This window comes from Bombus affinis, chromosome 8 (assembly GCF_024516045.1).
Source record: "Bombus affinis isolate iyBomAffi1 chromosome 8, iyBomAffi1.2, whole genome shotgun sequence".
NCBI classification, from domain to species: Eukaryota; Metazoa; Arthropoda; class Insecta; order Hymenoptera; family Apidae; genus Bombus; species Bombus affinis.
Genome location: NC_066351.1, coordinates 11192713 through 11217775, shown reverse-complemented (window position 1 = coordinate 11217775; position 25063 = coordinate 11192713). Strand labels below are relative to the sequence as shown.

General features: G+C 45.3%; 1 protein-coding gene across 11 annotated transcripts in view; it reads left to right on the top strand.

The window, feature by feature from the left end:
- The window catches only part of LOC126919614 (potassium voltage-gated channel protein Shal), a 116662-nt gene that overhangs the window by 68505 nt on the left and 23094 nt on the right, over nucleotides 1-25063 (top strand). The window contains exons 5-7 of one of the 11 annotated variants that reach the window (XR_007711725.1): nucleotides 15221-15304; nucleotides 16733-16846; nucleotides 21175-21390. The exons of 1 other annotated variant lie outside the window; for it this stretch is intronic. Coding sequence is in view for 4 of the 10 variants with exons in the window: in XM_050729054.1 (XP_050585011.1) it covers nucleotides 15221-15304; nucleotides 21175-21318 (228 nt within the window). In the remaining 6 variants the exon portion in view is untranslated. Of the gene's footprint in view, nucleotides 1-6648; nucleotides 6928-9955; nucleotides 10007-11977; nucleotides 11997-13814; nucleotides 15155-15220; nucleotides 15305-16732; nucleotides 16847-21174; nucleotides 21469-25063 lie in introns of those variants that run through there. 9 more of the 11 variants (XR_007711722.1, XR_007711723.1, XR_007711726.1 and 6 more) reach the window with 9 other exon arrangements.

Genomic DNA, 25063 nt, shown 5'->3' with positions numbered 1-25063 from the left:
AAGTCATACAACTGATTTCACGAAGTAAGTGTCCGACGTCACTTGTGGTCTAAAGGTAAAGAATCATCAGGCAACAAAGATATTTAGGAACGTACATCTGAAACTATACCTTCCTCGGTAAATAGCTAGGTCAGTGGCCAGTTAGCGAGTCGCTACCTCCAGTCCAGAAACGACGTAACAAATTGTCCGAGCAAACATAGACCACGACAACGAAATATCGCGGTTGTTCGTGACATCGAATCCCGGTTGTTAAGAACGACTCCCATCGGGGGTCGGCTCTCCCACAAGCACTGCCAGCGAGGGTTCGAATCTCGAACCGTGTGCTCTCTCTTTCCTTGGTGATATTCTCGCTATTTTATCCCCGTGTACGCGCACTACGGATCGTTCGGCGCGTTTGATAAGAGCTAGATAAACCTGCTGTTTCGAACGCCGGCAGGTATCGAAGATATACCTCCATCCGTCGCCTAGATTTTTCTTTCTCAACCGGAAAGGCGGAGATCTGTACTCTCGAGCTAAAAGAATCCATTGAAGTATCATCGAGAACAGAAGAAACGACACGCGAAGAAACACACGCGAACTGGAATAAAGGCAGAACGCAAACGGATACGTTTCCTCGAGCGATCGAGAGGAGATCGGTTTATCGTTTTTCGTTCTCAGGCGTTGCTGTCAGCCTCGGTGAGAATCGGAAAATCTAGAGACGATGGATGCTGCAGCCTGCTGCTATCGATTGGCGCACCTTGCTTGCCGTCTTACTCGCTCTAGGAGTAACGAACTAAAGAAAGAACGCGGAACGCACGTGCTGCGTCGTTCCGCGCTAGTCGCGTGGCCGGAGATGTTCGTTCTCCTGCTTGGAACTTCTCCAAAATCCATTTGACCGAACGAAGAACGCGTTTCGAAGGCTTTCTCGTCTTACGGCGTTCGAAGATCCATATTTATCGCGGATCTCGCGCGGATTTCTTGAATCGACATCGTCTTCGTCGTATCTCGCTTGCAAGTCGAGATCGAAACGCACAGTGGATCCGTACGATCGCGGAATTTCGGGGCTTTTCTTTGTGATACATTTCTTCTGTGATGCTTCTATTTTTGGAGAAACGAGCGGCTATTATTGCGTTCTTCTCCGAGCTCGTTTTCGTCTCATGTTCCAGTGATTTGTAGATGTCGGATCATATCAATTTTCGAAAGGTTCGGACAAGTTTCGTGACCCGAATCGTCGAGAGGTCGGTGTACCAGTCGAAACGAAACGAGTCGCGTCGAAACGATCTCGTTCTCTTTAAACACCAATCGAGGCGAAACCAAGATTCTATCCATAGACTTAGCGATCTACGTAGATTATTATCGAATCGTTATCGGCCTCCCTTTGACCAGCGTTTGGTCGAGGATCTACGGTCTAATTGAAATTATCTTCTAGCCTTAATCTACTGTCTTCTGATGGCGAATTCTAAATCGATGTCGTAGCGAATTAATTCTGGTTAGAACCAGAGAGAAGAACCGCTGGACTCGACGTGCTCCCGAGACGTATCGCTGGGAGATAATTATGAATGACGTCGGACACGACGAGTCCGGCGTGTTCTTCCAATCGAAATCAACTAGATCTCTTCGAGAACCCGTAGATCGACCTTAGGATTACTTCTCTTTCAGTCGAGCGGCCTTTTTTTCCACTCACCCTTCTACCTCTTTCTTGCTCTCGCAGAGTAGTAGATGTTCGTTAGTAGTTCCACCCTGTGAGAACGACTCTGCGAGTCGTTTATCAGCGACGCTTTCGAGAGTGTCGCGGCCGAGACGAATCGTGGCTCGAGATCGTGAGAAATCTTTTATATTCGCTGCTCGATTGTTTATTGGAAAATGTCTCGCCAGTTTTACTATTACATTGAAAATTTCCATTTAAATGGAGTATTTCTACGCGAAGAATAAGGGTTAAGCGTATCTCGATATCAGGAATTGGAAACGTATCGACTGCAAGAAGACGGAGGCGTTACGCGCACTCGTAAATCAGCCCGCACATAGCGAAAGGCGACGTTAACGAGGGAAAATGAGAAGTGATAAATGATCCTGTCGGCTGGCAGATCGAGGACGAGACCCCATCGAAACCCCATTAAGTGTCGTTCCACCTTTTATATGTACAGCTTCGTGCTGCTCCACGAACGCCATTTTTCAACGGTCCACCATCCTCTATTTTCTTCTGTCGCGTATTAATCGTCCGCTAATTCTTCAGACATCCCCCGTTGACCTTCCAAACGTCGCGCCTTTAACGGTGAAATTTATTTAAAGCCCTTCCACGGACCACGGCCACTTTGAAATTGAAACTCTCGCGCCAAATCTCCCCGCGTCTAATTTTAATCAGTTCACTGATTCTCAGCGGACCAGAGAAGCTCATCGGGGTTTTATTAAACGTCCTCTGCCCCTTCTCTGTCTTTCCCACGAGCTTCCATTTTTCAGCGGTCGACCGAGTTCCCATCGACCTATTACGCGATAATCGTTCATTAACTCGTAAATTAGCCTCTGATCTTCCATCGCCAGCTTCGGCCAGCCTCAGAAACTGCTCTGAAATTACTTGGAAATAGAATTTCGATTCTATTTGATCGATTATACCCTCGTGTATTTTTATTTACGAGTTCTGTCGACGTCTGACAGTTTCCAGTGGTCTCGCGTCGTTGGGTTTCTTTTAGTATCTACCTTTTATTACGTGCTCCAATACGACGACTGTATCGAACGGTTTACTCCACGTCGACTTTAACAACCGCAATAACGGACGATGATCGAGCATAATAGACGCGTCTGCGACGTGTCAGACCGCTCACGAATGATCTTTATGAGGCGAACGTAACGCTGGCTGCGTGAACCGCGCGGTGTCAGTTGGCGAACGTGTTCCCCGACAGCTTTAAATCAATGATAAGATTCATATGCACGAAGGAACACGGGTCGTCGCGACGTGCGCCGTCACCGGTACAACAAATGTGTTCCTGCCATATTATGTACGCAGGTCTCTTCGTTCGCCCAGTCTGTTTGAAATTGCCGAAATGTACGGAACAAGCGACGATATATTTCCCTGGAAGTCCGTTTACGTGCCTTGGGAGAGGATTTCGCGTGCCATTCAGGATCGGATTTCTTTTTCGTGTACGTCTAAATAGATTGGTTCGAACAGTTACATCCAGACAGAGGTCTTCTTCGCGTAGCGGTTCTCCATTTCTCGCTAATGATTTTGGCACAGCGTATCGGGAAACTAAATTTCTGTGATTACAATCTTTGTGAAAAGAATTTTAGACGAGTTCCGTCCTCTTCCGAAGGATCAGCGTTGCCATTGATTTTCGAACAATTGCATCAAAGATCGAAACTAGTAGAATCATCGAATGGAAGTATTCTATGTGTGCGTTTATTGCAGGAGTCTCGATTCGCGTTACGATCTCGAGCTACGTATCTCGTCGACGATGCCGAAAATCCCATTTTTCGATCAAGTACAAGTCGACAGTGATCCAGGAGTTGAATCGTCGTCTTCCACCGACGAAACATCTATCGTCCCCGCCTAGAGTCGAGCCTCGCCGCTCGTCAGCCCTATCCTACGTCTTCCATTTTTAGATTAAAAAGAACTCGACTGGAAGCCGCGCATCGAATCCTGCCCGAGCTCGTGCCCGCCTTATTCTCGTCCGATCGCACAAATTAATCACGCCCCGCGACTCTGAGACCCCTCTAACTACGCCAACTCTGTCCGGATTCCATGAAATTCCACGAGACGACGCTGAAGCATTCCGCGGTGGAAACCAGCGGAAGAGATTCGCGGCGAAACGAAGCCGTGCGCCTCATCGAGCAGCAAGACAAATTTCGCGGAACATCTCTCGTTGATCGCACGTGCTTCGTTCTCGGTTTCCAATCCGCTATTCTTTTTTTTCCCTTTATCCAGTTCCTCGTGGGATTGGATAAAGTTATCGATCAAGCCGTACACGTGGAAATCGAATCGATATCGCGCGAACGGAGACGAACGAAGCTCGTTCTCCGATGGCTTTCGTTTCCTTGACCTTGTCCAAGTTCCGTCGAGTATCGGGGAACTCGACCACGGCTGTTCGTAGTCGAAGCGCCACTGCCACGCTCGAGGATCGATCGATCGATCGACGATTCGTCGAGCGTGTCACCTTTCGACTTGTACGATTTTCGCGCGTGATATTCGTTCGATCGTCGACACACGAGCACCCGGTGTGCCGCGTCCGCTTCTCAATTTCGTCGAAGCCAGACATTCGCGTCCTTGGGATCCAGAGATGGATCCTTTGGGTGACAGCAGGTTCACGAATACCAAAGGTGCGAGCTTTCGGCCCTAAAAGTAGCTTTAAGGACCCACCTTCTTTTCGTAGATAGGTTCAACGATACAGAAATCGCAAGGAACATTCGAGATTATACTAGCAATTACACGGAGTGTACATAGGAAGTGCGAATCGATTATTCGATCGCTCGAGGATCGACTTTTGCTTTCGTCGTCGGTTGAGAACCATCGCAACCTTATATTTCGGTATTCCGGTTTGCTTGCGTTACGATCGCTATTTTCCAAAGACCGTACAGTTGGCAAGTATCTCGTTTCGTTTGTATCGGTCCACGCAATTGTCTTCAATTTCAGCCCTTCGATTTTTTCTTTGCCTTCTTAAACAGTCAATTTGCCTTTAGAAAGTTACATGAACCGAAGCTAATACCCTGAAACGAAGAACGATTCTCTTTAGGGGATTAAGAATCGGAAGAATAATCTATCCTACTTAGGGAAACAAAAGAAGGATCCCGCGTCGCTTTATCTTAATTTAAAAACTTTCGACCGTAATCTATCGGGATAGGTTTGATGATCGCGTCATTGGCCCGCGAAATTGTCATCGAAAGAGGCTCAAACGCTCGTTTTAATCGTGATTCACGCTCGGGGTCGTCTAAATATTCCTAGGCGAGATTTATTACTGCGAGCGAAGCAGTGACGTTCCGATTAATCGATTCGTATTAGCGATAAATCCGTGTCGCGCGATCGCGCTTCGTGAATTCTGCGCGAGATTTACCATCCCCCAAAACGATTTTATTTGACCTGGTGACGCAAGCTGACCTGCAATACCGATCTCGATATCTCTAAAGTCCCGCAAATCGCGCGACCAATCCTCGGTTCGCGGTCATCCCACTACGATTAAGGGTTGTCGTGCATTTTCCTAACTAACGATCATTTGCGGAATAATTCTTAATTGTTTGATATCGTTCCCTTCTGGCACTATCGTCGAAGATTATTCAGCGAATCGTAGAGGAAATGTTAGCTCCAGATTGTCTGGCATACAAGGTGTGTTTAAATTAGGAAGATAATATTTTCAAATCGATTGACAAACGAAATTTCGAAATTTTGATGATGCTTTTCACTGTCGCACTTCGCGAAGATCGAATCGTTTCTTGTACGGTATCGTCGAGTAGGTTACTGGCCCAGCAGATTGTGTTACAAAGTAAGCTTTGAGCAACGTTGACAGTATAGAAACCGTCCTTGTCGCAATAAAAAAAAAAAGGAAAAAAAGAAAAAAAGTATTTGTAAGTTCGACTCGTTATCGCTTTCTTAGCGTTCATTTCCACCCTCGTCTGGTGAATTGCTCAAATTATACGTGTACAATTTTACGGTGCATAAGGGACCTCGTTTGTCCACTAACATAATAACTATAGTAACTATCGACTAGAATTATTCGGTTAATAGAAACTTTGCTCCCATACACGAGACGGCTCGATATTCAAGAAGTATAGCAGGCGAACCTTCGCAAGCAACTTGTCCAAGGACTGTTGGACGCGTATTTAATATTTAACGTGTAAAATGAGATTTGTTGTTTGATTCGAAAGTAACGTCTTTCCGTTTTAAATACCACGTATGGTGTTGGATTTTCTTGAATTACTTTGACGGAGAACGATAAGGTTAGTCAGCCCTTAATCGAGCCGAGGATCAAGCGTTTTAGATAAGATAGCACGTTTTGCCACACATTCCAGCAATCTGTCAGCGTTCCGATTCTGCGACGCTCCTCTCTTCCGATAGATCGCGCTGTTTAGCGCGGCAGAAAGAAATCGAAGATCCTTTAACGAGGCGATACATCTGAAGGAAATAAAGAAACTGAGATTTTTTAATCGATCCGCGTCCTTTCGACCCCCGACTTTGCAGAGAAGCCGACGAGACTGTCCGATGTTTCTCTCCACCTTCTCCTTTGATCACATCTTCGTTCATTTCTTGCTGAAACAAATTTTACCATCGAAATCGAGAAAGTAACGTTTGAGAAACTGCGATTGGCGGGAGCGATCTCCGTCGTACGAAATCCCCAAAAAGACAAGGCAGGACAGATGCAAGGCATACGAAAGACAAACATCTATTTCCACTTCTGATCATATCTTAAATTTTCAGCGACGTGTATCACGTCTCCACGCGCAGTCCGTTCGTCGTTTACGAAACTTTAACGAGCTTCCGCCAAACCACTGAGAACGACACGCGCGCTCGCCTGCACGGATCACATTCCCCTTACCCTTCGTTTCATCCACGAGATCATCACGAGTCTGTGTCGTGCCCTGCACGAACTCATCACGAACCAGTTTCGAATTCTCCTCCGTCGAGACCGAACAAAAGATATCATGCCGCGTTCCCCGCGTTCTTTCTTTTGATGTGGATTCCGCGTGCAGGTGGGCCGCAGACGGATCACATTCGAGACTCAGCATACCGCGACGATGCAGACATTCGACGAATCTCGCGGCTCCTGCACGGAACAGAAGTTCTGAACGCGTTCTCGAGCGGAAGATGGTCGAGAGTCGCGTCCCTACTTCCGCCGGCAACGAGACCGCGAGAAACGGGTTAAACGAGCGCTGTTGGATATTCATTACGAGTGTACAGTCATCCTTGCACGGTTATCGACTAGAAAATTGTACGGCAACGTGTGTCGCCTTGACCTTAGGGACATCCAGGTATACACGTACGTGTCTCTTTCTGTGTACATACATATGTACGTTTATTATGTATCTACGTATATACGTATATATATGTGTGTGCGCGTGCGTGTTGCGCGTGTGTGCGTGTGCTCGTTCATGTATACACATATCGTGTATTCGTTGGCGCCAAAGTGCAAGGGGTCGAGGGTTCGAAGTCGATTTTGAGCTTTTTTACCGGCCAGAAGATACCCTGCTGAGTTTTACGCCTTGATCATTTGCCACGTACGTTGTCCGACAGCCATTCGATCTAACCCAGATACCAGAGGAACGCTCGTAAAACGTAATAGCTCTCTTCTCTTGCTGGATGATCATGTTCGTTCTCGATTGGTGACGTTGGAATGAAGTTATTAACGAAAATTCCCGGATAATGATTTTATATAGAAATCGCGAGACTACACGAAACGGTGAAATCACGCTAGTAACTTGGATTCGAAACGAGACAAATATCGAATGGTCGTTGGATGATGTAGAGATCTACACGAGATTTGGTGTTAGCTAGATTCGGTGTTACACAACCACCAGAAAATCAGATTTCCTGTTACACTTCTTCACAGACTAGACGCACACTCTGTCACTGTATAGCGGTGAACGTTTCTTAAGCTTGTTCAGAACCGTAGGTATCTCGTTAGTCACATTTATCAACATCCAAGGGTCTGGACGAGTAAGTTTTAGAAAACGTTTGAAAAGATCATCGATCTTACATGGTTAAACTCTGGACGCCTCTTTCCTCTTCTTTCTGCTCGTTCAACTTTACGCGAAGCAGTCGAGTCCCGGTGAATTTTCGTCGAGCGAGAACTCCGAGAGTTTCCGGTTTAACGACTTCTGGCGAAAATCTTGGAGGACATTTCCCGAGGGACCGGCATCGTTCAGAGCGTCGCGAGATTTGCTGGCAACTTGCGTCAACTCGAGAACTCGACGCGATCTACTCGCAGCCGAGTCAAATTTTTCTTTCACCTTGCACGTGTGAATTTTTCCCCACCTTGCGTATTGTCGAGTTCGCCTTTTTTTCTTCTGGCGCACGGAACGGCTGCACTTGCGCGCGCGTCGTCGCGTGTTATAGTGCGTCGCGTGGCTGGTTCACAACGAGCGACGAGTGGCAAAAACAATTAGCGATTCTCTGGCACGTTTCTTGCGTGTTTCCCCATCAGGCGAGAAAATGGACGGATTCTTCAGACTTGGGAAAGTTCCCTTCGTTCACTTCAATTTGTTCCACGCGATGAAGAAATTAGCTTTAATGCTTTTTCTTCCCATTGAAATTTAAGTAGAAAATCGTGAGCATCTTTTAAGATGTTTTACGTACTTCTTGTGGTTTAGGTATCGGATGAAGATGGCACAATGGTTTATCCGTGTGGCCTGGTCTTCCAATCGTCTTTCAATCGGCTTTGTACTAAACCACCAACGTCGCCTTTGTCCTCGATTATTGACCTACGCGTTGCCTAATCTCCGTCTTTTGTCTAGACGTCAGCCTCACGCTTCATGACATTGTTCTATGTAAATCCAACGTTCTATCGTTCTAACGGTTCGCTAGTTTTCTATGCAACTATTTTATCGATATTTTTTTGACGCTATTTTCGCTAAAAAAATTTCGTATAAACACTTTTCTCATCTACCTTGTTTGATCGACTCTGTTAATAGACTGTACGACTTCATTTTTGCGTCATTATTCATTAAGCCTAGTCATTACGATCTGTTGACTTCTTCTGTTTGTTTATTTATCTATTCAGTCTATTTATTTACATTTCCGATTTGTTTATCTTGTAATCTCCATGTACGTATCGAATAGCACTAATGAAAAATTCAAACAGTTGTCAAAAAGTTACCATCTTCAGTTTTACGGTCTTTGGTTTCCTGTCAAAAAACGTAGTCGTGGCAGTTACACCGCGAAGAAGCAGCGTGTGCATGAATTGCCAAGTGTTGGATAAATCTCGAGCAGTCGCTAACCAGTGGATGCCAGCAATTAGAAACGTTTAGCTTCGCATAAACGTCACCATTTCCCTCGACATCGATTTATGAGCCGCGATGAACTTTCGTCCCCTCGACGAAAGTTGCGTCGATGTAATCTCCTCCGCGATACGCCCTCTCTTTCGCGTGAAATTTCTACGGTGAATCGTGGGTCGCAACAGCTGACGTTCCAACGAAATTTGCCTCGCTTCGCGAGCCAAATATATGGTTATGCCAGCTCGTTTCCTTCTCAGCTTTTCATTTCCAGTCGGTTGTAACTACGCCAGTCGAGAATCTTTTAATCTCATTCTCGAAAGATTGAAGATCCCCCAGCCGCCAGCAGCGAATACGTACTCCAGGAAATAATAGATCTTCTTCTCTAGTTATTCCATTTCCGTGTACCGTAGCTTTCTCAGTTTCTTCCACAAATCAGACAAGAATCGATGCTAATTATTGTCGACGTAGACTAATTAATACAACGTGTTGCCAAGCGCAAACACCTCTATCCATTCGTACCAGTAATAAGCCGTGCCAGAGGAATCGCCCGATATAGATGACTGACTCCACGTGTTTCGATAGTTAAATCGTAGCCAGGCTCTTCCAAAATCGTTGCGAAGCTATTTTACATGGTGTCTTTATTCGAATCACGAAAATCTCTGCTCGCGCGCATGGAACTCGGTTGGGCCAGTTGACCTCTTCGTTGAAATTGCCGTTGCGTCAGAACGCGTATCTTCGTGTCGAGCTTATTACGACAAACGCCTCTAGCGAGGAATATCAACGAACGAGCTTCGCGGAAACAACGACGAAAGCCGGGGAGACGTTGCCGAACGAAACGCTCGTGAAACTATCGACCGTGAGACCCTATGGTCGTCCAGTGGCGCGTATTATCAATTTCATTATCACGCGTTGCTCGATGGAAATATCAGTAAAGGAAAGAGGAAAAAAAAGGGAAAAGAAAGAATAATCATAGCCGAGCGCGCGCGCGACGACGTTGCGCCGAATTAATTGCCCCAATAATGCGTATTATAATATAACACGAGTTGCTTTCATGAATAATGCATAGCCGAAGGAACACCGGGAGCCTGTAGTGGAGCATCCACTTCAGATCAGCCAGGCAAGAGAAAATTGAATCTTAAGTGTCCGTCTGAAAAGCTCCGTCAATTCACTTTTGCCGTCGGCCCAGTAACGAGCACCATCTTTTCGACACTCCTCGAGTATCCACCTATCGTGTCCGTCCTCTTCAAAGACATTCAATCTCACCCTCCTGCCCTTTGTTAACATAATTAATACGGTGAAATTTTCGATTCCGATTGCTACCGACCCGTGGAATCGAGCGGCCCAAACGTCGTGTGGTGCAAACGATAATCGTTTCTTCCATTTTTCCTCCTTTTCTTCTTCTTCTTTTCTTTTTGCTTTTCCTTCCGAGGAGAAACAAGCAGTGGACATCACAAAGTTTAAAGAGAAGCACGAACTTTGGAGAAGCATCGAGTACCGTTTGATTTATCGAAGGGTAGGAAAGAGGCACTTTAAAAGATTAAGATTTAGAAGATTGAAGTGGAACATCGTGGATGTTGTCGAACTTTTGAAGAAGCTCTTTTTGCGAGTGAAATCAAGCTCGTGGAAAAGTATCGGTTGCACCTACTCGGTATTCAGGCCACTCGACTTCTATTTTGGGTGTTGATGTTGGTTACTGTCCCCTCCCCCCCAAGTTTTGCTCCATTTAATCGTTATTGGAAATTGATTGGTCCGTTATATATGACACACACTATATATACCATATAGCTGGTTCGATTAAATATATTGTATATAATGTACGTGGATCATGTTACTTGTGTATATTTTATTAAGTCGTTCAAGGGTACGAAGCGAGAATTATCGCGCGGACGAGTTCGTCACGGAGGAAGGCCGATCCAATTCACCAACAATTTCCTACAGACATCTCACGTGTAAAATCAACCGTATTAATATCATTTATATATCAAGAAGAAACAAACATTCCTATACTACGAAGGATCTCTCTAGTCGTAATCTCGTAATAAGTTGCTGATTTACTCGTAACAAATAAATTATTTAACCCGTTGCAAAGAGGAGATAAATGAATCACGTTTACCGGAATGTCTGTAGAGAAAGGGTAATTGGTGAAAACCACACTGTCTTTATCAACTCCCCGGTCGGTTCTTCGCGTAATTAAACAAACTAGTTTAACAAGCCGCGAACAATGGCCTTACAATGATAAATCATCGGCACTGTTCTCTTCTCGCCGAAGAAACGAGTGTCAGACTGAAATTCGAAACCTCCTCGCGGGCACCGCGTTACATTAATCACTCTGACTGTTTCGGCCTGTTCGAGCTTTAGAGCCGCTTCGCGACGAGAAGAAAATTAATCAGAAATTAGTCGGCACAGCCTGTCAGTGCGCGTCGATTACGGCCACTGGGTACAATGATTAATCGAACGTTGTATATCGAGTGGATTCCGCGAAAGGTCCAGCAGCTGCCTTCGTAATTATTTTCAATCGGTTGTTGGCTCGTAATTATCAAGAGGCGCGCGTGCGTCCTCCCTCCTCCTGCATCCTCTCTAGTTCGCATTGATGTCAGTCCCAACGTTGTTAAATTAATTATCGTTCAACAGGTAAGTCGCCCGATAGATAACGGGCTGTAAACGTCGCGACGAGACAGGCTGTCGTTTATCAATTTTTACCACCGCCATTGACATCGCGCTCTTAATTGCTCACTACAGATGAAATTATTCCAAACTAACATACACAGCGTTTCGCTACGTATTAACGCGTCATAAACGGATGATCGTTGAAAATGAGAATCGCTGTGACACGATTGCGATTACGTAGCATAGAAAGGAATATTTCTTGTTCGATTTGAAATCAGAAGGCAGTCTAATTTGGTCATTGGCAATACGATAACATTTGGCGAAACGTTGATACTAAAGAAATTCTTCCCCTTCTATGTCTAATCTGATCATCCCTTTTCGTAATCGTTGAAAAATAACACGCGGTACAATGTAAATATGTCTGTACATTTTGTAACATATACACACTGTCGGCACCTGTTGTGTGTGGTTCGTCCCGTAGAAACATTCGTCCGTTTAAGGTAAGACCCAAAAAGAAAAAGAACGTCAGTTCTGTTACTTGTCTGTCTACTTTTTTTGATCGCTCCCCGATATAAAAGCCTGCTAGTTGAAGATTAGTAATATTTTTTGGGAAATGTTGTTTCATTGATCGAACTACTATTTCTTCTCGTTCTCTTGGCACTTCTCCTCTTCCACACCTTTGCGCTACTCGCATACGTTACGTACTACGCCTCTCTGTTTCTTGGATTGTTTGAATGCGAACCTCTTCACGATTTTTCAGACACGATTTCGTGCTCGACGGATTGTTCAAGCGTACCCAATTGCCCCCCCCCCCCCCGCGAACCAAACTTTTATTTTCTTTTAACGAGAATCGCTGGCGAAGAGAAGAGGCGAAAGAAAAATCGGTTGTGAAATACGCCCCTTCTCTTTCGGTTGACGTTCGCCGCCGAGTGTGGCGACCGAACAATTAGCGAGCACTCGAAGAATGCGACGTTTCGCGAGAACTGCATGGAAACCAATGGAGAATGTTGTTTCTTGTACGCCACAATGGCCCATCTCGTCCCTCGATCGACTCGAACAACCATAATTTTACGTTTTCCGTTCGATGGCGAGTCAACCACTTCTAACGATTCTATTTTCTTTCAGTGAAAACTCGTTATCGAGTCTCTGTAAGATACTTTACTCCGACGATCGAGCTATTCGGTAATCGGTCGTCTTCGAACGATTACCGAAAACACTTTGTACTTTTTGTTACCTTTCGTTTGTCGAACGCATTATTTTCAAAATATTCCGTGCCATGAATCGCGAATATAGAACAACCGATCTGATAACGCGATTCGATCGTGAACTTCGCAGATACCTTTTAAGTACTTGGAACAATATATCGGTGACTTTTTCCGCGATTTGAAATTCGAATTGCCTTGAATAACTCGTTTATACCGCGACGCGGCGCTTCGTCGATTTCCCCAGCCGCGACCGGAAACGCGTCCATTAACGGGATGTCGCGGTCCGTAAATCCGGCTCGACCCAGGCAATACGAACGCGTTGGAACGTCCGTCGATCCGGGTCGGGTCCGCAGCTGGCCGCGACGTGGACTAATTAAATTTAATTAAAGTCGACGATTAAGTCCGACTCGCTGGTTCCGCGTGCAACTTGCCCGACACCGTGGAATTAACGGCGGCGAATTAGTTTTCGCGAACCACCAGCGGGAACAGCATGATCGATGGTCGATCGTCGACCTAGGTAGGATCGTTTAGTCGGTTAGCCGATCGTAGATGAAGCTCGTAGCAATTGTAAGAGGAAACAACGAGACAGAACTCGCGTAGGCTTCGACGACAGAGAACACGACACACTGTCATAGCTGGGGGAAGTTCTTTCTATAGAGTTAGTTGAATCGATTCCGATTCACAGATGATCGTGCATCAGCAGACGATGCTCGGATAGAAGCCAACCCTTTCGCCCTTCGAGCTGGAACCTTCGAAATGGCGCGTGTTCTCCCTCTGAAAATTCGTCGGTTCTTTGGAAGTTAGATGGTATTAGGGTTGCAAAATATAATAGTGCTAGCCTCGGTGATCCACTTAGTAAGAGCGTACGAGAGGATATAGAAAGTAGGATGTTGACTGAAGCCGCCGAACACGTTTTTAAAGTTGGTTCTGCCTCGTAAGGATGACAAAGCCGATTCAGAATCGGGGAAAAGTACAACACGTCCGATCTAACGACGATCGTTTAAAGTGTCACGACTAGAGATAACCGTAGAGGTCCATGTAGAAAACAGACTCTTTAGGGTAGGTGAGCTTAGCGTGCAACAATGTAGTGTGTGCTTGTGGTGTGGATTTCAGCAGGCGTACAGTCAGTACATCCCAGCGACAAGGGCCCAAGTATCGGGTGCCCAAGGGGGGCAGACCGGGGCTGCGATGGACGGGACTTACCTCGTCGAGGCCTCGTTCTGAGCGGCCTGACTTTCTTAGCCAGTTCTAGTAAAGCACGCTAAACTACAGATCCCAGTAAATTCGAGGCAAAGAGAAACGAAATAGAGCAGAATACTAGAGCAGAGTAAATAACAAAAAACAAAACAAAAAAAAAAAGAGTAAAGAAAGATAGAAAAGAACAGACGAACAAACTGATCTCGAGAACGCATAATCGCAGATTAGAACAACGACGATACACGAGTAACGTTCGAATCGGTTCAGAGGCCGAGCAGTCGAGAGCGTTTAGAGAAAGAAAGGTAACACGAGATTTGATACAGTTTGCAGACAGATTTCGAGTCGGTCGACACATAGAAATATAATATACTCGAACGAGATGATTTTCAGAGGACAAATTAAACGAGAATAGAGAAACGTTTTAACGTGATCGTTTAAGAGAAAGTAGACGAATGGACATGGAAGAAACACCAGTCGAAAACAGAAAACAAATAGAAAAATATGAAATAATCAAATAATTGACACAAGACACACACAGTGATATTATAAAATACATAGATATAAATCAATCAAATTCTATTTCCTCATTTCCGTGCCCACCCGTTCATCGACGACCGACTACACCGTGCGATCCACGTGGAACATTGGACACCTACGATGACCTCGCATCGTCCGCCCATCATCGTCATCGTCATCACGGGCGTCATCGTCTCCACTGGCCATCACCATGAAAATAATCGCCCCGTTGTCTCATCCTGCTCGCTACGAATCGGCATCTTTTTCTCTTCACATCCTCTGTGTTCATCCGCTCGTTCTCCACGATGGATAAAACGAATTTTTAACGAATACAAATATATCACGTGCGTGAACGAAAAATCACCGATATAATATAACGAACGGAAAAATAAAATATATATATATATATATATGTGTGTGTATATATATATACATATACATACGTACACACAAAAACGAACATCGAATAAACAATTCGTCCACGTGAAACCGTGCGAAATTCATAATGAATCCGATGGATCTCTCTCGCGCGCTCTCTCTCCTCTTTTTCCTCTCTTTCACGCTGGAATCTCATGGACGATAATAAATTGAAAAAAAATATGTACATAATGATAATGATAACGAAAAAAACATGCTAACGATCCGACGATGGGAACGAATTGAAAAAAAAAAATATATCGTGATCGATGAATGGCATTAAAAAAAAAAAAAATCATTTGAAACAAAAAATAAAAATAAAACACATATCGCGGCGTTTTGGCGTTTTCAACGATGGCCGCTGAAAAATGTCGCACGTCCACTTTTAGAGCTTGTCTTATCAGCTCACGTCGAACGAGAGCAAGGATAGAGTGGTGCTCGTATATGAAGACCGTATACAAGTTCGGAAAAAGGTAAAGAAAACCGTGTTACCTGAAAACCGTTTTGGATACGATGATAATCGATGTACATTACATACTATGTTATATCGTTTCGTTGCTTTTGTGCGCGCGCTCTACGATCCACGCGTCCCTCGCGGACAATACGTTTCTGCTTGTATACATGGATGTAAAGTGGACATCTGTAAAAGAGAGAAAACGAATCATTCGCGGCGTATTAGGGTTTTGTGTGTTTTTTTAAGAGAGAAAGAGAGAGAGAGAGAGAGAGAGAGAGAGAGAGAGAAAGACAAAGGAAGTAATAGTAAAGAAATATGAGATTTATACGAAATACGAGATGTAGCTTAGGATATTCAGTCTTCTTCCATGAAAGTCGTTGTATTAATGTTCCGCGAAAGATTTTATTCTCTCAGAATTGAACGAAATCTAGTTTGAAATATGGAAGCCAACGTCGTTTCAAGGGATAAAATATCCCTTAGATTTCACGAGCATCGTATAGTATACAAGCACGCGTTTTATACGCTGCAACGAACGCGTGGGATCGCGCGCGCGTACAATCTTCCATGATGTTTATCAAATGTGTATAAGATCTCTCTCTCTCTATATACATATATATATATAATATTGTGTGGCCGTTGGGAGAATATGAGGCAGCTTTTCTTGTCCTTCGATGGAAGGATCAGGACGAAGGACACACGAAGGCCTCCCCATGCATCCCCTTGGTGGTCGAGAATTATATCGTGTCGCGTGGCTGATCCCTGGATTGGCTTCTGGGTGTCTGCTTTCTCCGAATAACATCTTCTCCTACGCTTCTTTCCGTCGCAAAACTTTCCCCTCTTTCTCTCTTTCCTATATATCTCTGCCGTACGCGTCGAATCGCATACGTTTCGAACGTCGATGTTTAGTTTTCTATTTCAATCGCGAACTCCTTTAGTTTCTCGACTCGCAGTTTTCTTTTCTTCTTTCGTTATCGATCGACTCTCCATCTTTTCGTTGTTTCCACGAACCTCCGACTTTTTTTTTTCGTTTTCACACGTTCGTCTCTACGAGCGTTTTTACTTTTCCTTTCTTTCGCGATCGTTCTACAGACGAAAACCTTCTGGCATGGTGCCTACTCGAACCCACCGTGTTGCGGCTGACTCTTGATCTGGCTTCTGATTTATGCATCTCTCTGGCGATCCAGCTACGCTTCTTCGCTTCCCTCTTTGGTCCCACATCTGTCTGCATCCAAATAGAACTCGTGTATTCGTGATCATCCGGTTTATCCACCCTTTCCGCCCACTCTAAGTACCCTCTCTACCCGTTGTCGCTTAAAATCCGCTGCTAGCTCCAGTTTCTTTTACTTTAGCGAGCTTCCTATCGCGGCTAGGTTGCTAGGAATTATATCGCCACGGAACACGCAGGAGAGAGCGGGGCAAATATACTTTATACTGCCTGTTTTTATAGTACCCTGGCGCTTAAACAACCGAAGCGAGTAGGGAACGTTCACCGGCAAAGAGGAATCCGGAAGACGGATCAGGCTAAACTCGGGGAAGATCATATATGCCTCCAGTGAAGCAGGTTTACGCGCTTTTTACGCCGCATGCTTTTCTTTCGGTCACGTCCGCTATTCGCTCGTTCTTCCTTTGTTCGCAGCCTGTGTTCGGTCCGTAGTCTCACGCCTTCAGGCCTTTCAAAAGGACGAAGAAACACGCAGGTTGCGACAAAGGGTTCGTGACGAAGACGCGCGAGATATATACGTCGCTTCCTTTCGTTCTTAAGTGTCACTGTGACGTTTCGCAGAAACGACGGCTGTCTGTTTTTATTGGAGAAATATCGTGAATTGCTGTTCGTTAAATGGAAGAAAATGATATCGATACGATATGAAGATTCGTACGTTTTACGATTACATACAGTTTCATTTAACTCTGTCACGGTCTTCGGACTTCGACGGCCTAATTTTCTCAATTAAAAAAAGAAAGAAGAAAGAGACTCGTGTTCTCGTAATGTTTCAACAACGGTTTCTTTTTTTTTCATATTTTCCATGCTTTTAAAAATCCTTTAACCATAGAAAATATAATTAGACCGAGAAAGATCCGCTGGGTGTAGCAGAGTAGATGTACGAAAGTAATTTAAATTTAACTTCGTAACGACAACTTTGAATCGTTTTATATTTCATCGCCTTTACATTTTCATCGACTTTCGCCACATCTTATATTCAACGAGCGTTCCGTTTTCGTTTCGAAATTTTTACCGGTCTCGAAGCCTTTAAGTCGCGTGATTTATTTTACGATCAAGCTCTCTTTAAAGTTTCCGCTGTGCGTACAGCGACTAATGGCTTCAGCCAGCTTTAATAAGCGAGCCGTCTCATCCGTGCCTCGTAGCAACCGATGATTAATGTACCCGGCCGCAGGGAAGACGTCGGGCGAAATCACGCCCTTCTAATGCGTTTTCCTTGTATTGTGCTAATGCCACGCGACCCTGCGCAAACGTGCGCATCGCGTGTGCGTCGACGTATCACGAACTCTAGATTTTCGCTATCTCGGTAGCTCCTTTGTGACGAGAAATTCGTCGAGAATTTCGTTCGTGCCTCGACGGCTTGAAATTTAATTACCCTTTGCCATTATCTTCTTACATCTTCATTTCTATCTTCTATGCTTTAAAAGTAATCGCATAGCTCTTAAAGTATCGCACAATATCATTATCTTTCAAAACATCATCGGAGAATTCTCATTTGCAAGACACGAATTTTCACTGCCTTAGATGCCTTTCATATTTATTTTTTATCCATATGCCGTTGAATTTTTGCAGCCGTATCATATCGTATCGATCTTATTATTCAACCGCAGAAAATTTAGCGATAGAAGCAAAGCGACGCGTCTGCTTGGCCCCTTGCGAGACTGCGTGAGCTCGCTCGCAACATCGGCCTAGCCAACGCGATCAATCGCGACAAACCTGGCCCGCCGTAACAGAAATAACGCGTGCACGTGCCACCGAAAGAGAATAACACGCGTGTCTCGTGCGTCACAGGCGAAACGAAGCAACGTGACCCTCTGTTAAAGCTCGTACACGCGAGGAACTCGTGTTTATCTTACTATCGACAGATTTTTCTGTTATTCTCCGCCTCCGCGTTCTTCTGTTCTTTGCATTTTCCTGATTCGAATCAGTTTTCACGCGTGTCACCGCTAAAACGTATTAAACATTCAAGATATTAATCGTCGCAGTAACTTATTGATCTTTCTTTACGATCAACGACACTGTTCGATGCGTTTGACGGTCGTACTCGGATATTAAATTCGGCCGAGTCAGGTTGTTAATGTGAGCGTCGTTAGAGTAATAGGAAGCATTACGCGATACTTTGCACAGTATAAAGTGGTTCGCATAAAGTTTGCGTCACGCGATATCAAATAGAAATTGCCAACTATCGTTAGCGTGACCTATCTCGCTTTGATGTTACGGTATAATTCTCTAACTTGGCTTTACAGCTCCGTTTGATCAGTGTCTAGAACGTAATTTAATAATATCGGCAAACTAACCGACGTGGATTCTCCTCGCGTGAACGAGCCTTAAATTCAGGCTGCTCCGTTGCAGCCGCGTCGCAGGCGGCGCTTAGACAGGAAGAACGAACATCTCGGACAGGCCGGTTGAAAAGGATTAACGACGCTTGTCGAACGACGTCGTAGAAAGACGTGAACCAACACGAACGTGCGACGATGAGAACGAACCGCATTGCGGCGTACGGATGTAGTCGGCGAATTTTCCCCGGGAAATCCGACGGTGTCTGCATGCAGCCGTCAATGAGGACGCGTCGACTTGCCTTTTTTCCGCTTCTGTCCCCGTTTTTTATTTACGAGCAGAACCTTGTCTATTGGATCGTAGGCTTCTATAGGACTTTCATATCGTCGATGAATACATCAAAGAAGTTTCCTTTTATTATTTCTTAACCTAGCGCTACTGTCGGAGGCCGATGATGATGGATTCTATGGTTCCTGGTTCGAACGCGTTTTTAAATTAACTATAGAAGACGTATGAGGTTGAGAAACGAAGACATACTAAGAGACTAGGGACCATAAACGAATTCATCGTTGTAAAGGACCGACGATTAATCGCCTTTTTTCTCGATTCGAGAAATCGATTCGAACGCGTACTCTGAAGACGCTTGACTCGAGAAATTCGTTACGATGAGTAAGAGATGTGAGAAATAAAGCGAGCCAAACCGAAAGCTTCGCCGATAAACAGATCCGCTTATTATTTTCGCACACGCCCGAAAAATATTCAGCAGACTACCGAGCGCTGTGACGAAGCTTCGACGTATGTATCACATCCTCAGAGCAAATTTCAATGCACCTGTATGCAATGCACCGTATCGTAGATGCGTTTCTGTTTGACGTCAAAACTGATAAAGCAACGATTATTCTTCCAAATCGTCCTTTACGATTTGTAATTCTTTGAATTAAAAAAGAAAGAAAAAGAAGGAAGAAAAAGAGAACGATAAAAATGTCAGAATATACACTACGCACGTGAGTAGATTCGGAGAAAGTATGAGTATTCGTACGAATTGAAGGAGGATTCGTTGCGAAAACAGAAAACGCGTCGTTCCAATGAACACCAGCGTTGAGACGAATCAAAGTCACAGACGTATTGCAATTAATGGCTTGTCGAAAGGATCGTTCTTATTGCACCTGGCATGTTTCTTTATGAATCGATCGTTCCACCCTTTTATCTCCATAGCAGCGCACATTCTTTCACACACGGATACTATCTGTTTCCATTCACCCAGTTTAATTGTAAACGTTTCTTGTTCTTATTGCTATTGTTGTATCACTGTTACCATTTCCTTTGTTTCGATATACATAATACGTATTATACATATTCTGATTGTTGTTTTTGTTGAAACTGTATCTCTGTGTCGGTAGCACCAAGTTGTTCCGCTTTTTCGATCTCTCATTCTTATGGTGGTTTTCTTGTTTCTCACTGTATCTTCTTTTCGCATGAACTTTCTGTTTCTCTCTGAATTGCATTTGCACGTGGCCCGCGTGCCTCTTTCATTCTACCCCCTTCCTCTCGACATCTCTCTTCGCTCGTTCGTACGCGATCTTTAGCCTCGCGATACTCTATACACAACCGGAAATCGACCTTCGTGGTGTCGTGGAACTTCGCCTCTCTTTTTTTTTTATCTTTTTCTTTTCTTTTTTTCTTTGTCCGCGAATTCTTGAACGTTCTAACGATTCTTTGCCATGTTTTACAAGATTGTAGTTCGCGATGAAAAAGAGATCCATCGCTCGAAATTCAATCGATGCCACGAGGCGTAACGTCACGCGAGATCGCATCTCTCTCACATTCCATTTCATCCGAAAACTATCTGCCAGAGGTAGCTTGTTCGGTCTCGAGAGATTTAGAGATTGAGAACTTTTGCGTTCTTGTGTCGAAGTCTAAAGAGAAACGGAAGGGATCACTGTACTCGAGGAGCTTGAGACAATAACGCAGACAGGAAGTGTACAAGCGGATAAACGTCGTTGAAAAAGAGAGAAAGAGAGAAGGAGAGGGGGTGGGAGAGGGAGGAAACGTAGAAAGTAGTGTTAACACGCCTTTACGATTATATTTTCGATTATAAATAGTTACTCTAGAAACGTAGAAAGAGAAAAGACGGTAGAATGAACGAGAGCGAGAAAGGAAGCGTGCTTGAAACGAATGATCGAAAGGGAGAGAATGTAAGAGAGAGTAAAGAAATGGTACGGAACAAATGAAAGGAAATGAATGTGAAAGAAACGAGAGATTCGTCGAGAGTCTCGCGAAGAAAGGATGGAGAAAATGAGAGTGAGAGCGAGTGAAAAAGGGGGCAAGCAAGAAGACACGTAGATGGACGAAGAATCTAAATTGAAACATATCCGAAATACGAATTGTTCCAGGACCTAAAGAAGCGCGGTTCCCACACCTGTGACATGCAGGCCCTACAGCCACTTCCGGTCCCAACCACCACCACCACCAACACCGCGCCTGCCATGACTACTTCCGGTGGACAGCCACCGCTTCCGGTATCGGAGACCGCTTGAGTCGATCACCGAGACCAATCACGATCACCATATCCGCTATTATGAACAAAAAAGAAAAAAAAACAATAATAATATCACCTTTAACAAACACCATCACCGTCCTCCTCTTCTACTCGATGAAAGAACAATGGCCGACTGGCCGGAAGAACGGTGAGCCTGCATTCACGATCTTTTAATCGACGGGTGCTTTTGCCGCCTCGTGATCAGCCGGAAGTAGTCCGCGACATCTTAATAGGATGTTCGAGTCTTCCGGCAACGTGACACGGAATTTCAAGAATTTAAACGACGCGCTGGTCTCGACGATACGCGAGACAACATTCAATTTCAGGACTACTTCCGGCGGTCCGCGTCTTCGTCAACGACTTCTCTTAACCATTACGTTATTTGCAGCTGACGATCGACAGATAGTCACCGGAAATAGCCTGACATAGTTTTGTTCTTCGTGTTTGTACAACGACGTAAAGGTATTCGTCTCTCGGCGGCTACTTTCGATGACTCTATTCTCACTTAACCGAAATATTCTTCGTCCGTTGAGAACAGAGAAAAAAAGGAGAGAGAGAAAGCGAGAGAATGAGAAAACGTCGTCCTCTGGGTAGCATCTAGCGCATTTAGGCCGAGTATTTATCGTTAGTTGCAGATCTCTATTCCCCGTTCTGTTTGCATGTGCCGCAACGAGGAAGCAGGTGGTGCGTCGCGACGCAAGTCAGCCGCGTTACCTCCGGTCCTCGGAATCGATCTCGTGTTCGAGGTTCGTCTGGCTGCTGGCAGGCTTAGCGTCGCGGTTGCGACTAGGATTTAGCGAGGCTCGCCCTCTTAAATCTACCGCCCTTCCTCGACGTTGATCAAGCTTTATCGCTCTACCCAGCCTAGAGAGCTTACCGTTCGTTCACGAAGACGCATCGAGGCTCGCTCTTATCATCGAAGAAACATCAAGATCGAGGTGCCTGACTCTCGAAGAGAAGGCTGGTTGAGAACGAGGAAATTGAAATAGATTGTTTAAATCTATCGAACTACGCGCACTTCCTGATTTCGGACGCTAGCAAAGAGATGGATCCACGTTAAATAGACACGAGTGGGAATTTTAGAAGCTAGCTTCGTGATTCACCACGTATCGAAGAACGAGAGTACGTTTGCAATGGACTAGCGGACTTCCGGTTCACTCACGGAGGCTTTGTAGATGACCGTGAGTCAACATTAGCGCAGCTTTCGTCAGGATATTCTGAAAACGGCACAAAGCAGCTTTGAAAGCGACCGCTGGCTACGAGTTTCGCCGTTCATTTCGAAGATGAAACGCCTGGTCACGTTTATTCAGAGATCAAAACAGCGGGGTCGGAGGTTACCAGGCTTGCACCACCTTCGACAGTCAAATATCCACACCTGGTCGGTTACGAAATTGGATTTACCTTACCTTTGTCTGTAGCCTTTTAGCCGAAACTCTATGTAGATCAATTTTTGGCGGATCGGAGTCAAACTAAATCAAACTGCCGTCTATTATTTTCCTTAAACGCTTACCGATTACTCGATTACACTCATCTCTTCTACCGATTTTCGGATTCTCGTCGATCCATGAAAATTTCCACTCGTCGAGCATGGAAATTCGCCAGCCGAGATTTATCGGTCGGGAACGAGGCTTCTCGCTTGCCAGGGTATACCGGCGAGCCTCTCGACTTTTCGTTTAATCGCGTTTACAGCGTAATTCGGGTTGGCCGATAAGCCGTGATTCGACCCGGTTTCCGGTTCGAGCCGACTGCGAAGTGGATGAATCGGCCAATGATCGATCAGGCAGAGCGCGTTACTCGAATATCGCCGGTTAGAGAGTTCGAGCGGTTGGTTGAAGAGCGACGAGCACGCAGAAGGTGGCCCTGATCTGCGAAACGAGGTCGAAGGCAAATTTGCACAAGAGAAAAGCCCTACCCTCCGCTCCTTCCCATGCATTCCTACGGTTTCCTCATCCTTGTTCGAATCGCGAAAGCGTTCCAAACGCTACACGACTTACGCCGTGTCTCGCGTCGTTTGTTTGCCGACCGTATTTCTTTGCACAGCGTGGCGCTATGCTGTGTCGTGGCGATGGGGGCCGCAACGAGGCCTTTGTCAAGGGTTTACGATTCACGCGGTGTTGCGACAGTTGAACGCCGATTGCAAAGGCAAACACAGAGACAGACCACGCGAGAGAGGCATTTCCTCGGTCTGAGTAAAATACCTGTCGACCTCCTGGCAACTTGGAGGATCCTCGAAATGCTTGAACGTTTTAATTAGGAAGAATCTTGAGATCGTAGTGGTGGACAGGTGGCCGTGTTATTCACCCTTGCTGCAACACTTGTTTACCCTTCTCGGGCTAGTTTCTGCCGCCACTCGAGATCTATATTTCACGGGCTTGATAATCGGGTATTATCTTATCTAAGCGTGTAAAGACTGGCCGCACACTGGTCGTTATTCTTTTAACGTGATCGAGCGAATCGTGTAACGACCGTAGTTACCTTCAATCATGCGAAACTGTCCGATCGTTGTTTATTAAAGCGCGAGGTAGCTAAATATTAAATAACATGCAGTGTGGTTCGAAGCAACCAACGAACTGTACGCGAGTTCTTCTTTAGCTTTCAGGCCGAGCACTCGGAGATAGGCAGGCGCCAGCAATCCAGCTTTAGATATCGATCAGGTTCGCGGGAGACACCGACCGCCGGTCGAGTGTGTTATTTCCATCGGTGGCTTTTTCTTTCGCGCGGATAAGTTGGTCGTCAGCGGCACGAGCGCTTTCGCGAGAGACGAAAGGTTTCACTTACAGTCGGGGACACTCTCGAGTCCACCAGCCGCTCTCCTTTTTCGTGCTCTACACACTGCACAAGGAGGAGGCGGGGTGGGGCGGGATCCGTTTTGCCAGGCCTGTTCTTAGCCCAACAATCGGTTCTTCTTCGTTCGCACGGGCTTTTCTTCTTCCTTTTTCTCCGAGGCGCCGTGACCGAGTTTCAAAGGAGGCCTAGTTGCCGCGCGCGCCAACTTCTCTGGCTTCCTGAAACGTCGCGAACAATAAGCTCGAACCAACGACCGGGTAACGGATGCGAGACACGCGCCTACTCGTCATTTTTTTTCTATTTTCTTTTTCCTTTGTTTCTTTTTTGTCTCTTTTTTCTGTTTCTTTCTTTGACGCTGCAAATGAAATTTTTATCGCGTGTTTTTTTTTCTCAGCCTTTGACTGATTGGGATTTTTGAAGTTTCGTCGTTGTTCGTAAACGTAAATGAAAATAACGATGGCTAACCAGACTGGAGAAACCAAACAGGTTGCGGCTAGTTGAGTGCGCGCGTATTCCACGAATATTCACACTCGATTTTCTCCAAAACGAAGCTCTGTATGGAAAAACCTGATTCCACGTTTTCGACGTAATTTTACGCGAAGAATCGTTTTTTTTCTGGTCGCAGCACGATTTCGGAAACGCGTTGTACGACGTGTTTCACGAAACTCGAGTCTTCGTGCAGGTCTGTGAAATTGAATTTCAATCTTCTCCGCGACGTTTTTCTCTTCAATAAATTCCGTTAAACGGTAGATATGTTCAAAGGAACGGTTGGCCGAGGTACAAAGAAGCGGGAGGAGGTTTCAAAGGACTCGTTCTAAAAGAAAGTTGGTCGCGTGGCTATTTGGCACGCTTCGCGAGTGAGATGTCACACGGCGTGACTTTTTAATGGCAATCTTGTCGAGATTTCACGAGACACGTTAACCAACCGAGGGATTTTTTCAGGGGAAATATACTCG